Source organism: Chaetura pelagica, unplaced genomic scaffold (assembly GCF_000747805.2).
Source record: "Chaetura pelagica isolate M959 unplaced genomic scaffold, ChaPel_1.0 scaffold104, whole genome shotgun sequence".
NCBI lineage: Eukaryota > Metazoa > Chordata > Aves > Apodiformes > Apodidae > Chaetura > Chaetura pelagica.
In genome coordinates this window covers 6,869,712-6,884,826 of record NW_009953786.1, presented here as the reverse complement: position 1 = coordinate 6,884,826, position 15,115 = coordinate 6,869,712, and the positions used below count along the sequence as shown (strand labels likewise).

General features: G+C 40.7%; 1 protein-coding gene across 1 annotated transcript in view; it reads right to left on the bottom strand.

The window, feature by feature from the left end:
- Positions 1-13,766, bottom strand: part of DSP (desmoplakin) — a 28,362-nt gene extending 14,596 nt beyond the window's left edge. Inside the window, 13 exon segments of the mRNA XM_010000922.1 lie at positions 176-380; positions 935-1,061; positions 1,447-1,601; positions 2,809-2,961; positions 3,810-3,935; positions 4,182-4,277; positions 5,462-5,566; positions 6,494-6,655; positions 7,434-7,484; positions 8,682-8,810; positions 11,345-11,519; positions 11,865-12,013; positions 13,701-13,766. Coding sequence (XP_009999224.1) covers positions 176-380; positions 935-1,061; positions 1,447-1,601; positions 2,809-2,961; positions 3,810-3,935; positions 4,182-4,277; positions 5,462-5,566; positions 6,494-6,655; positions 7,434-7,484; positions 8,682-8,810; positions 11,345-11,519; positions 11,865-12,013; positions 13,701-13,727 — 1,660 coding nt within the window. The 5' untranslated portion in view covers positions 13,728-13,766.
- Positions 13,767-15,115: the final 1,349 nt, after the last annotated feature.

Here is a 15,115-nt window from a genome sequence, read left to right as displayed (position 1 = left end):
CTCCACGTGTCCAGTTTTGTTATGATGGGAGGCAGCAGGACAATTCTTGAACATACTCCTATTTATATGCTTATGAGAACATTTTCACATGAAAAGAATGCACTAGCATCCACAACCCTCTGAACAAAGAAATCCCAGCAGTACAACCTCTACAAAAATCAGCAGGATGGCCAACCTGTTTGTGGCTGCCGTGGTTGATTGGGCAGTTGTATAATCAAGGTTTGGTAGTGCTTCTGAGCATCAGTGAACTGAGTCTGGATCTTTCGTTTGTCTTCATCACCAAACATCTCTGATCCTTGGCTGTTCCTGAGGAATTCTTGATAATGGATCTCCAGGTCAGTTATTATTTTTTGGTAATCTTCCTTACGCATTGTTTTCAGCTGAAATGAGGAAGAAGAGAATTTTGAAAAAAGAGGCAATTGAGGAAGGTTTATGACTACTTGATCATTAAGGAATAAACTAACAAACCTATAGAAAAAAGCAAAGGATGGCTGCAACAGTATGGCACTAGAAGTGCCCTTTGAGCTACTCTATTCTTGTTATAGCCATTTCATAACTTAAGAATTCCTTGAAACTCTGCCTCTTACTCTGTCTATTCATGGACTTGCATAGAGGGAAGAAGTACAGCAAGTATATAATAAATTCCTAACTTTCCCATTTATCCATATCATGTTTAAGAGGGAAGAAGTACAGCAAGTATATAATAAATTCCTAATTTTCCCATTTATCCATATCATGTTTAAATGGGAAAACATTTTGCTTCTCTCTTAATAAAACAAAGACTTCTATATATAACTGCTTGTGCAACCCAGCAAAAGGAAAGCCCATAATTTTGCATAACATAAAATTGCACAGGGCACAAGCACTGTTTGGGACAGCAGAGGTCAGGGCATGGACATCCCTGGTCTACAGGTAAGCCCAGCTGGATTCCTACCTTGGCAATTGTCATTGCTCTGATCTTCTCGATGTCAATCATGCAATAATGCCAAGATACCAGGCTCTTCATGTTGATGTACAGCTGGTTCCATAAAGCTAGAATAGCTTCATAGTACTGCTCAATTCTGAGATGGGAAAAGAAATCTCATGGTCAAAACACGTGTGTCAAGCGTGGCTACAATACATCCTAACGAACACCCTCCAGATACGGAGTGTGTCAAGGCTTGCTCTCTACTTGAACCAATACTTGGAAATAAATTCATCCATTACTTTCATTATTAAAGATAGGAAAAAGCTTGTAAAAGTTAGGTTTTAAATAATCTTAGGTCCCAGCAAGCTTCACTAAGTGAACTGCCTAAAATCAATGATCCAGCCCTTAGCCCCCACCCTTACAAGGTAGGGGGGCACTCTGATCAAGGCACAGACCAAATTCTGTGGTTGATTGCTATTCTGAGCAAACTCTTCTACCTGCTCCCAGCAATAGGTGTCCAAACCCAGTCAACAACTCACTTGGTAGCAAGATCCACTGCCAACGGATTGGGAGGTGGGATGATAAGGCTAACAGATGGCACCAGCATATCCACTCCTCCAGGGCCTGTCACCAGCCACTTGCTGCGCTCATTGTTGTCCTTCAGGATACATTCGTCTCCTTTGCGCACGGTTTTCTGTGAGGAATGCAGAACAGCAGCTTTTTTCATTAGGTAAGTAAGATTGGGCTTCTACGGGAGATGGACAAGGAAGATGCAGAACTGGGAGCCCTTTCCAGCTGCCAGGTCTGGATGTGCATCTTGGCTTCTTACTGGGCCAAGGGATCAGTACAGATCAACTCTGCATCTGGTGCTACGTGAAAACTGAAGAAAACCAAGCGGAAGCCACAGAACACTCTGAACAGTTGTCAGTCTGGGTGATCATCAGACTTGAAGCTTGACATGACAAACGTCAAAGACCGAGTGTGGATGTGTGGCCACAGTAAGCTGCACAACCATGTATGGCTGTAAGCCAGTGAGATGGAGGCATGAAGATGCTTAGAGATGCACCCAGATTTGCCAAGAGACCAGGGGCCAGTGTGGCAGGGTTAGATTCACCAGCCCAAACTGCCAGAAAACCTGACACCCTGCAGTCATGGGTGTGGCCATGGTAGAGGTTACAACCTACTCATATCCAAGAGAAGGGGGTTCTGCTGTCATTTATCCTGACAGGACTCTCTGCATCACACCTCTGCAGCCAGCAGATATGATTCTTTTTTAATAGAATTTGTAAAAAGGCCACAGGCTTCGCACTGACCTGACCACGCACAGACTTCGGACTTGTCTGGGCTTACCCTCACCCTAGCAGAATTTAGCTTGCTTAACTGTAAGAGCAATTAGCAAGTGGTCAGGTAATTGGTTATTGCCTAAGTTCATGTAGGTTTGCTTCTAAGTAACAAGTAGTTACTCCGTGAGGGCTGAACTTCTGTGACTCTGGAATAAGACGTGGTACGGGTGAACACCGACATAGAGGGGACAACAGAAACCCCAGATCACAAACACAAATCACAGTGGTCAATTACTGGTCACTAGCGGAGTGCAACCTAGTTAGTCAAGTAAAACAAGTTTTACAGATAACAGAACAGACCTATTACAAAACTGATGCTATTTAACAGACTAATAATAACAATAATACTAATTTTGACTAGACTTACTAACCCACCAGCACCTAACTTGTCCATTCATAATTGCTTGAAAGTCAGAGGTTTTTTGATACAGTAATTTACATGCTGATCAAAAGCAGACAAAGGGATTTCACCTATCAACTCAACAGTTTGTTTACTAAAACCTTTGCCATGTTCTAGTTTATATGATGTTCATTCTCAGCCAAAAAGGGATACAATACCAGATCCTGTTTGTAGTCACATAGAGCCTTGAGGATAATAGGCTTGTTACTCCGGTAGTCTGGGTTACGTGGCTTCAGCTGCACAATCTTCTTGGATTTATTCACCAAACTCTGCACTTGCCTCTTGTATTCAAGAATTCTCTCTCGTTCATTCTGCAAAGATTTATTGTATGTTAAAAATACATTCTAAGAAGAAATCACACCTAGTTCCCACTGTTTAATAAAAAAGGGATACATTTGGAGCTCAGAGTAGGTAAAACTCTTTTAGGTACAGTGGGATGAGTCTTTGGCTGAAAAATAGAGAAACATTAAGTATCTTTGCAACCCTGGCAAGCTGCAAAGTTTGCGAAACTTGCAAAGCAGGTTTTCCTGCAATGTGGTTAAAGTGATGTGTAAGAAACACAGGAATAAGTGGAAAGACTGTTATAACATGAATGCTAACCAAAGAAAAGTAGTAACTACACTCTCAAACCTGACTTCATCAATTGCCTTTTTACATCACTGACCATTTTTTCTCCAGTATATTCAATTTGCATTTGTTGTAACTAATTCACAATGAGCAAATAGTTAGCTAAAAAAGCTGAGCTAAGTCCTTTCAAAGAGACTACAGTCATAGTGACATGATATCTGAAAGGTCTTTTCCAACCTAAAAAATTCTATGATTTATTAAATGCACTTTTGCTTTGAGGAAAAATCTATTCTACCACTTATGAATGAAAGTTTTGCCTTCTTTTAATTTGTTAGTATGGCAGAAACTTGGCCATTTGTCAGGCTCATTCCAGATTTAAAAAGAAATCAAGAGTTCCTAAGCAGTACTACACAAGTTAAAATAATACTGATCCATTTGAAGGCTTTCCTGAGAAATGGATAGGAATGGATTATGGCTTCATGTTCATACAGTACTATATATAAGCACTGCAGTACAAGTGGGTTTACATTTGGCATCTGAAGAGGGCAACTGATTTCCAAGGGAAAGCAGGACACAGTGGGTGTGACAGTACCTCCAGCTCTTTTATCTGCTCCAGCAAAGTCTGCAGTGACATGCTCTTATCACAGATGAACTTCTTTCTGATGGAGTCTTGTAAGTTCTTCAGGTAGCACTCTGTGGCTTGGGCCTCTTCAAAGAACTACAGAAGAAAAGTTGTGATTTCATTTTCACACAGCTCTTAAAAAATGTCTGCTAAAAATCAATGAAATCCTCTCATGAGAAATCACAGTTTACATCTGGCAGAACAGTAGCATTTACAATATGGTAACACTGTGTTATCCATAATTGTTCATGAATTTAAAAGTATTTTGGTACAGATAAAAATACCTGTGATGGGATTAATATTTTAACAAAAGTAGTGTGAACTATTCACATCACTACTCACCTGAAAGTAAGCTGCGTTCTCTTTCAGATGAACATCGATGCATTTGGTGATCTGAAGAATCCAGCTCCACTGAGTTTGTAATGTATCCATGTAGGCCTAACAAAAATAGTAATATACAGAACTCAAACCACCACATTCATTCCTTGCCCAAATCTAGACTCAAGCAAAAATATTTATGTTCCACATAAATGCAAATGCAAAAGCTGCTAAGACAAATCCATGCACACCAGAATAATGTAATTTATGCAAATAGTTCCCCAACTTTTAAGCACCTGACTGGAAAGAGTTAAAATACCTGTTTGTGGAACACAGAGAAATTTGTTCATAGCTTGAATTTTGTTTGATCAGCATAAAGTGCATGAACAGAAAGGGTGAAACGTGTAAATACGATTGCAAATTGTCATGTTCTCCTCCTTCCAAGGAACACTGTCAAATATGATTTTTTTTATGATTACTATTTTTAAATTAAAACTTCTCAAGTAGTGCTCATGTATTCCTCAGAAAATTCCACACTTTTTACTTTACTGCTGGAGCTTACAAGGACCTTTTCTTTAAGCCAGAACCTGACCACAGCAGAAATATGAATGGTGATTTTCCAGAACACAACAGTTAGCAAAGTAAATGCACTAAAAACCAGAAAGGACTTGTTTTTCCTTCTAGTTTCTTTAAGTTATAGGTTTAAGTACTCTTAAAACTGTAACAACTACAGCATTTCCTAATACAATGAGAATTTCCAAGTTGTTGCAGCTTTTGTAATTGAAAAGTAAATGTACATCAAGCCGTGAAAGCAAAAGTGTCTTGGGTAAGCTGTAGAAATGCACTATGAATTTGAGCTGCAGAAAGTATTTGCACCTGGATTAAATATAAACCCTCAAAGGGTGTGGCTTTCTTCAAAACATGCCTATTAAGACAGCAGAAGATGACGACATGCCTTCCTACCATAAATTCCACTGCACTGTAGACAATTCAAACGAGATACAGCAATTTCAATACACTCAGAAAACTCCCTAAGCCTCATATTCCTTTTTACATGCTTTTATCATCAAATTAGACAACAATAGCTCTCCCCATAGCTCTTAGGAAGCCTGCAGCTGTTGTGGCCAGGTTTGGAGAGGAAGGTGGCAACATGTATTAGAACAGCTCATGCAGCTGGACATGCTTTCTTTTAGCACACAAACACTTCTCACGTCCAAACCTAATATTTCATTTACAGACTGTTACTGAAAAGTTCTCATGTAGCAACTAAAGGACCAAGTGAAATCACACAAAGTCTAACTCACCTCAATCTTGTCTGAAGCAGGGTGCTGGTTAAGCACTAGCTGGTCACTTTCTTGCTTTAGCTTGTTGAGTTCTTTTTCTTTAACTTCCAGTTCACTCATGCGTTTCTAAACAACCAAAACACAGCATTAAACAAGCCCCTAAACCTACACAGCACAAGATGATTTACTTTAACTTTTCCAAACAGTTGTGATAATGTAAAATTATCCCTGCCAACACTCAATAGTAATTCTAATCACTGTACTGAAGTTAATTATTAAGACAGTTGAACCAAGGAGAGACGGTCATCTGAATTCTAGCCTCTAGAGTTGCTACTTCATAGAGCAAAGCACCCAAAGTTCTGCCTTTCCTAGGAATGACAGAAGCAAAAATTACAGCATCTTGCAACATCCCAAGCAACTGAATTAAAAATAGAAGAAAGTACCTCCTTAATAGTGCGAGCTTTTATTCCTTTTTTAACTTGGTGATAAGCACCAATATTGACTAGAGAAATGCACCTGCTCTATTTCTCTACATACCCACAGAAGATAAAGAGCAGTGCAAGCTACTTCTGACAGCAGGTACAACGTGCCTCTGGCAAAACCATCAGAGGAAGGGAGAGCAGCTCCCTCTGATATAGTTCTGCTTCCTGGTGAGAGTCATCACGGTCAAATACAGGGACCCTCTAACCTCTAGATAGTCCTAACAGGGAGCATTAAAGTTCCTTAGTTTAACATGCCAAAGTAATGACTGTGGGCACAAGTTACATGTGATTACTAGTCCACAGCAGACTGTGCTGGTAAGGCCAGCTTCCAAGGTCAAAGGAAACAATTACAGCTGGTTGAAGGGGAGCACAATCTTCCAATAGATGTCCAATATTGACTCAAAAGATTGTCCCACAGCACTTAATCCAAAAGCCTTGATAAAAGACAGAAACTTTGAAAAAGTGAAGAAACTCCCATCCTGTGATCAGTTCCCCTAAGCCAGGCTGTTCCTTGCTCACTACCCCAAAAAAGGGCCCATGGAAAAAGCACAAGGAGGTTGAACTGCCTTACAGAGAAGGCCTCCTGCTTCCTTGCGATATCAGTGTTCCTGTCACTCCAGTCATAGAGAAGCTCCTCTTCCTCACAGTCATTGATCCACATGATCTCTCTGCTGGTGGCTTGGATGAGGTTCTGGAATTGACGGAGCTGATCCATTCTCTCAAAGGAGTATTTCTGCAAGGAATTCCAGAAATTAGAAGCCATAAATACTACATGTGCAGGTCAGCAGCTTCTGAAAGCTATTTCAAACACAAGTGTAACAGACATGTAGGCAGGCAAGCAAAAAGGCATGGGGGAAAATACAAGAAATGCCTGAATATTTAACATGACTTCTACTTGCAATTACTGCTATATAGTACATCCTTGATGTTGTAGCAGCACCTTTTCTACAGATGCCACTTCATTAAGTTTCCTTATGTCTTCACATCATAATACACATCCTGTTGCTTGAAACATGTACAGAAATCAACTTCCAATCCAAAGAGTTAAATCTAGCATTTGCACAGGACTCTCACTGTATTTTACATGAAGATCCAAAGCAGAAAAGATGTACAGCCCTACACAGAATTTGTTTATAATCCCACCTTTGAGTAACTTGTTAAGCTTCATATATAGACTAACTTCATCACTACATTTACTCTCATTAAGGAGGTAGAGTTCTACTCCTCACCTGCTTAGAGATCAACTCCCTTTCACCAGGTGCAAACTAGAAACTTCCTTGTGAGGGAAAGTCAATTATACAGCAGCTAATTAATCTCAAGTCCATGACTCAAACCAAACTTCACAGAAACTACAAAGCACTGTCAGTTGACTGCTGAATAGAATTATTTAAATACACATCCGTCACTCGGCTGAAACCCGAAGAGTTCCCTTGATGATCACACTGGTGTTTATGAAAAAAAAATAGCATTCATCATAGAGTGGATCAGACATGAACACATCTCATGCTCACCAGCAGTCCTTCATATTCTTCCTCCAGCTGATGAACCGCAGCCTTCTCCCGCTGCAATAGAGACAGCAAACACTTAGTGAGCCTTTTACAAGTTGCCTATTTGCTGATATTTCCATTACAGTGCTAGTATCATAATAACTACAGGTGGTAACCTACAAATGCCTGCAAGAGACAAAGGTGAATAGCAGATCTGCAACACTGGAGGACCATAAGAAGTATAAAACCAAGGCTTGGACAAACTTGCTTCCTCTGGGATGCTTAGTATATAAGCAAGGCTGCACACAACCCCTGTAATACCAAAACAGCTCCCAGAACTGGATCTCTTTCTGTACCAAACGCCCAGACATTTGTAGGGAACCAGATAGTCCTAAAGCTGGCTTTGGAGATTATGAAATAGTACAAACTATGACATGACCAGGAGGCTCCAAGTTTATTCTCATTTCTATGACTGGGAAGCTGCACAACCTTAGAACTGTGATTCCACGCAGCCAAACTATCACCTTTCCTATTTGAACAAGCAGAAGGGGAAAGGGGGTAACATCTCTTCCACTCTTCAGCTTGGCTGAGACATCAGAGCTCCAGAACAGAGTCCCTTTTTTTAAGGCTCACCTCTCTCTCCTGTCTATGTGAGCAATTAACAAAAAATAAGAACAGGAATGAAGTAAGCCTGCTCTCTCCTATACCTAATTACTGGGCTCATAGCAGAGGAAGTTAGACACTGCATTTTCTGTGACTTCTTTATTCCAGTCACAAAATCCAGAGAAGACCAGAAGCCTAAGAGGGCAAAAAAACCAACCAACCAAACATGAAATAGCCCACATGCAAAAAAAGCTCCAAGTTTAGCTCAGAATTAGGGCATTTTTCACAGAAATTCCCTCATTATTACCTTACCTAAGCACCTACCTCACCCTTTCACTTTCATGTTTTAATGCAGCTAGACAGAAAGTGAGAATAACCACTTAACCCTTCTTCTCACAAAAGTTTTGCAATATTTGTTTGCCAGCCTTGGTACACAACAATGAAATGTTAAATAACTATTCATTCTTCATTTTAAAATTCTGGAGAAAAAAAAATTATCATGAACACAAAATAATCATGAACCAGTAAGTATTGGGTTGAAAGCAGTTGCTATAATGACATCAGTGCTTTTCTTTGAAGAGAAGCTGAGCTATTCAGCATCCCTTTTAGTAGTGGAGAGTAAATGACACAATCTAGACTAAATGACCTGTAAGGGAAGACAGTAATTACCAGATCTGTCTTGACTTTGTCCAGGTGCCAACGATAGTCTCCAATGGCATTATGTGTTCTCCTGTGCTCACTAATTTGTTGCTCGATGGATGCGGCATCAAACCCCCATTTCACAAGCTCCATTTCAGCCTAGGAGAAAGGGGCAGTATTTGTACTTTCATTTCCAACATTACTATCTAAACGGGAGCATAAAGGAATTGAAGTAAAGGAAACACAACTTTGCAGTAGAGAGTAACACTGAACAGTTCAGAATCAGGGGTTACAATTCCTTAAAACTATCATCATTTACACTGTGTGACAGGCTCCCAATGAAGAAGAAACAAAGTGGGGGGGGGGGGGGGGGAATAAATACATTAAAATTAGTCTAATTAGATGAAGCACAGCCAATAGTGTCTTTTCATCTGTTTTCTTTGGACCAAACTGTCCTATCTATTCTACAGTATAGTTACATTCTTATCACTCTGAAAACAAATTATGACTTTACTAAACAATGTTTTTCATGCCATTCATGTGAAAATACCCAGTCAAGTTCTGTAGCCCGGTACACTACATTTCCATTTTAATTACACTCCTGTAAACTCCAGTAACTTCAGTTAAATTCAAACTAAATGAAAACCAGAAAATAAACTGAAATTATTATAGAACATATTGTTTGTCCTGCATTTTTGCAACATTTATTGTAGGATGTTGAGTGAAAATGTCTAGGAACAGCCTTTGATAAACAGTAATACACCTGGCTAATTACTAACTCAAATACTATCTGACTGCAGTTGTTTCATTAGTTTCAAATATTAAAAGCCACTGAATTCACAATCCACCTCCTCAAGCTCCAAATCCTCTTTTATGCTGTAAAGACACACTGCATCTCTCTCTGAATCCCAGTCTGCAGGCACACACAGTAAATGAATAGGTATCTTAATCTTGGGTTGGGACAGAATTTAGTAATTACCAGCTTGGAGTCAAATCTCTATGAGTCAACAGATGACAGTAAAGGCTGAACCACACTCAAGTGTAGGGGTTCAAAGGCAGTGTTGAAAATGATCCAAGAAAGAAAACCATTTTGCATTCAGCCATCTAGAAGTTACAGGACTTTGACCCTTCTCATTATATTTGAACAGTCTAAAGAGACTGTAGCAACAACAGCAGCCTTGGCTTGCTGCCAGCATGTGAACAAAGGGTGCCTGGATCTCACTGTGCTTCCACTAACTTTGCACCAGAAATCTGACCAACCTTCCTACCACCCGATTCTCCTGTCAGCAAACCATCCAGATAAAAAAAACCACAAAAACACCAGCAGAAAACTACAGCTGCTCAGACCTTTTCCCCACATCTCACCACACTACTAGGCAAAACGTTACCCTGGTCCCAGCACAAGCAGATACCGAGGCACACAGAGGCGTGGCAGGAAGAAGAGGAATAGTGGAAAGTTCAAAACAAGTTTTCTCTAAGAAACCTCCAAAGCCGAATAGGGAGCTAAGTGCTTACTGACCACACCTCAGCTTTGCCTTAAGGATTGAGGAAGGCAGAGCGAGCAAGCCTTTTACTTTCACAGGAGCTTGTGTGGGAACACTGCTATAAAATGCTCCCTGTGCTTAGTGCAGGGTGTCACATGGAGACTTTGGGAGGTGCAGCCTGCTCACAGCCTTTCATCACTGGAAGTGTGCCCAGTGTCTGTCCAATATCACTCCTCAAACCATGGCAGATCTGACAATTAGCCTACTCTCCCACAGGGTTTGAAGAGCAATTGTAGCTGTTGCTGCCGTCCGGACACAACGTTACCACTCAAAGAGCACATCTCCACTGCCCCTTCTTCCCCTAAAACATGCTGTGCTGTGGAAGGGCGCTGAAATACAAGACTAGGACTAGCACTCACATAAAAGTATGGGAACTGTACAGAGCTCTCCCCTCCTCATCTGGTTTGCATAGCAGCCACCTGGGAAATACCATATGCAGATAACAATGACAGGATCACTAAGCAACAACCTAATAAAGAGAGATAAAAATAATGCCACTTCAATCTGCAGGAAGTCTGCAAAGTGTAACTGCAGCCACCTTGTTTCAGCCTCCCTACCACAAACACATAGTTTTCACTTCAGCAGCACAAAAACTGACAAAGGGATCTCAGTGCCTGTTTTCTACTCCAGGTTACACTACCAACAGCTGTGCATAGGCAAATTTATTCTGGGAATGCAACAGGCAGCAATGTCAGCATTTTCCTGTGTATTTCGGTAGTGACTTCTGAAAGCCTAGTCCCTGTGGCCATCAGCTCTACCCTCAAACTCACACTGTGATAAGCATAGATCAGAGGGGGAGAACAATTGTAAAGTACTGGAAAATAGCTAAGTCTGTGGAGCTGATCTGTGTGTACAGGGTTAAAATAAACATGAATCATAAATTAAATCTATGGAAGAAAGGAAATAACGAGCATAAACATTTCTAATGCAACCATGCCAATGCCTTTTGCTATGTTAACAAGCTGTATCTCATTTAGCTTTCAAACCTAGTTTCCACATTTTTCCTCTGCAAAAGAAGACCCCAATCCGTGTTCATATTTCAGTGGAAACTCACTATTAAGTACAACACTGGAAGGGAAAAAAAAAAAAAAAAAGAGAGAGAGAGCATGTGTACTTTCAAGTTTCTACTGAAGTTTTGCACAGGTTTACCTTTTGCTGCCTCATCCAGCTTAAACATTCACTAGTGACACGTTTCGTGTACTCGTCCCAGCCTGAGCCACTCTGAGAAGAGTAGCAACCACCACCTTTGGAGCTGGCCCTCCTGGCACGGGGGACACTGATGGCTTTGTACAGGGCACGCATTTGCTCTTGAAGTTGAAGCAGCCTGAAAGGGAAGGAAGCACTTAGTAACTAAGAGGAAATCACCCAGGAAATATGGGAACAACATAATTAATCTCTCCCACTGGACCAGCAATGATTCAAAAGAAAGTGCTTAAAGCACAGGTGGTGGAAAAAAAATATACTGACTGAAATTTCACAGGGACAAGGAAAGTATAAAATTCTCTAAGAAATACATTACTGCAAGGCCCTTCTTCATGTTAGCATGCCCCAAACAGATTTAGTTCCACTTTATTAATTTCTGTCATAACCTTCAACAACAGGGAAGATGAGCACTTGAGACACCACAAACTTCTACCAGCCACATTCCCCCTCCCTTCCCTGGAAATACCTTTTCTGATACATGTCACAGGGCTGGCCCATCTGCCTCATCTCTCTGATCAGCCCATCCAGGATATCCATTTGCTCATTTGCCTGTCCAAAACAATCTTCAAGATCTCTGTTCCCTCTAATCTGGACACCATCCCCATATTTCAACTCCTAAAACAAACAAACAAACATAACAAAATGAACAAAAATACCAGAGATGGGACATTAACATGCATATTCATTATCTAAGCTTCAGCTTGGTTGTTTTAAAAGAGATGTTAAGAGGACTGCTATTTTTAAGAAGCATGACAGGTTTCAACTGCTAGGTTACTGATTGCCAGTTTTAACTGGCAGAAGGCAAATTGGCAGATACAAACAAAATATGAAAGAAAATTATTAAAACATAATACCAACCAAAGATTTACATAAATAACAGCACATCCTGACTGGATGGACTGACTCCTCAGTGAAGCCAAGACATCATATGGTGTGCTAAGTTTTTAAGACCTTATGCTTTTGTGTTCGGAGGATGAGAAGCAAATGCTGTCCTAGGGAGAACTGGTGGATATTGCTCCTGATTTTCCAGTTGCCCTGAGGTTCTAAGACATTCTTACCCTGCAAAAACAGACTGAACCCTTGTCTTCCAGAAACCAAATTCATGCCCTGTCACGTTTGCATCCTACCTTACCGCCCAAAGTATAGGAAAATTTTCCATGTAGCTTCCCAGTGCAGTGAACCAGCACAGTCATGGTGCTTCAAGCAGGAAGAGACAGCTTTTTGATCTCACTCCACATGGACACAGCCATGCTGAACAAAACATAACCCAGCTGTGATTTGATTTGGCAAATAGAATGTTGATAGACCTCGTTACTTTGTCCCTCAGAAAGAAAATATATAAAAAAAAAAAGCAATGCATGTTGTAGAACCAAGGTGGAACTAAACAACACTTTCTTTTAACTTCACTGCAATAATATTAGTCCTTAACAAGAGGCAGTATTTACTCTGGCATTGATTTTTATATAAACATGCTTACACTTGCTGTATCTCTGAAAACCAAATGAACTGCTAACCACAGAGTTCATTCCTGAAAAAAATTTCTGACCACAGAGGGTCCAAAAGTGTGCATTAAATCACAGATACTGCCAGAACTACAAATGGGCTTTGCATCTCTGTGGCCTCAGCAGCAGGATGCACTCACCACCCTGCACCTCCTCTGACTTGAGCAGGAACAGAGGACATTCCACATTGAGAGTTCACCAGGACTGAATCTAGCATCAGTGAGTGACCCACCCCCAGGCACTATGGGATTATATCAGTGTAACGTCCAGCAAAGATCATTTGTGTGTATTTGGGATGACACAGCCAGGATTTTAATCTAGTTTACTTAGGAGGCATCTGCAAAAATAAAATAGAGGTAACAAAGGTTTTTCCTGTGGTCATTTGGTTTTATATTGTGGCCCAGAAAAGGATGACAATATTCTACAGGACACACTGAGAGAGTGTAAGTGGTCATAAGATTATTAACAGCTGTTTATGCTGACAGTTGTCTTGAACTAAAACTGAAAAATAAGATGTAGTAGAATTTGTTTGAAGGTTGTTTGCTGGTTTTGTTTTTTTTAAAAAAACAAGAACTCCTCCTTTATTTTATCGGGTGCATTTCAAACAGGTTTACTCAACACCGAGCGCAGACTGAAGAGAGAGACCTAGGATGATACTCCACTGCCAGCTGCCTCACGGAAAAAGCTGAAAGGGGAGAAAGGAGAGGAAGACTCCGATCTTGTGAGTCCAGAAGACAGTGTAGCACTTATTCCCTGTAATGTTCATAATCACTTTGGTAGGAAGAACAAAAGGCACTCACAGGTTGTACGATGAGCTCAGCTCGCATCAGGCAATCCGAACAGTTTTGCAAGAGCTCCTGGATGGTGTTCTGGCGTCTGGACACTGTACAGGTCCCATTCTGACTGTTGTGGGGGAGAAGAAGAAGATTAAGTAAGTAAAGAGTAATTGCACACTTTAAAGAGATATGAGAAACACAAATTTGGAACAGATAAGGGAAGTTACATGGAATAACCCATCTCTTTTAGCTTCAGAGACACACACTTTATCTGGCCTTCCTGCATAACTGCACTGTGAAGTTTAATGCTGATTCCACTGTGACAGAGCCACTTTATAATTCTGTAACAGCAGGAAAGGACCAGCTTCACTACAGGGTAGAGGAAAAGGTGGAAACAAGCATGCCATACGGGAGAAATCTCTTCTTCCAGTACAGGTATTTGTAGCTTTAATAAACAAAGCTTTGGCAGTATTACAGCAACGATGAATTATTCATGATCTTTGTTAAAAGCGACACATTAGAACATGGCCTTTACACGATGTTATCATATGTGTTATCACACCAGCCATCGAACATCAGAGCATAAAAGGAAAGCAGGATCCTCTGCTACACAGAAACACACAAGTCCATGCAAGCACATGAAGGGCCTTTTTATCAGCAAAAATGCATTAAGCTAGTGGAGTGTCTTAAGAAGGAACTGCAAGATGCACAAGCACATGTAAGGCCTGGAGTTCGAGGATATGCTTTCTTACAAATAAATAAAGTGGGAGATCAGTGGTTCCAAGTAAAACTAAAGGGGTCATTATTATCTTGCATATAATCTACTACATCCCTATTGCCAGAAGGTTGATTTTCCAGCATTGGGAATCAGCCACCAAAGCGAGCCACTGCTAGTTGAACATGGGCGAGGTGCTTCAAGCTAGGATCCATTCTTTACTGATGGAATCAGAGCTCCCAAGCAAGCCCAGGCAGCTCCCAAACCAAAGCACTTGCCAATGAAACTAAAATACTATTCAGAGACAGTAAGAAACTAGGATGTTTCCAAGACTTGCCTTGTTTTCTAACTCCTGTGCTCACAGATCACCTTTCCATTACATATCACTGAAGGTCCAAGTCTTCCATACAACACTAAATCAAAAAGAATATTGGTGCAAACCTGTCCAGCTCAGAGCCAGAAAGTCATCTGGATTCAATGGGAATACTTCCACTGACTTCAAAAGACTCTGACCATCCTTTGAAAAATGTAAAAAGAATTGACAGAGCTGCTTGGCAAAAATCACTGCAGTGGTAAGAAACGTTCAAAGGTATATTTTTAAGAGCTCTGCTGCAGGGTGTGCAGCTGGTGCTTCAGCAGCCTGCCATTCTCCTCTCACCTCTTCTTGAACAAGTTGAAAAAGTTTGAGAGACTTTTCACCAACTTCCCTCAACACCAGGGCATA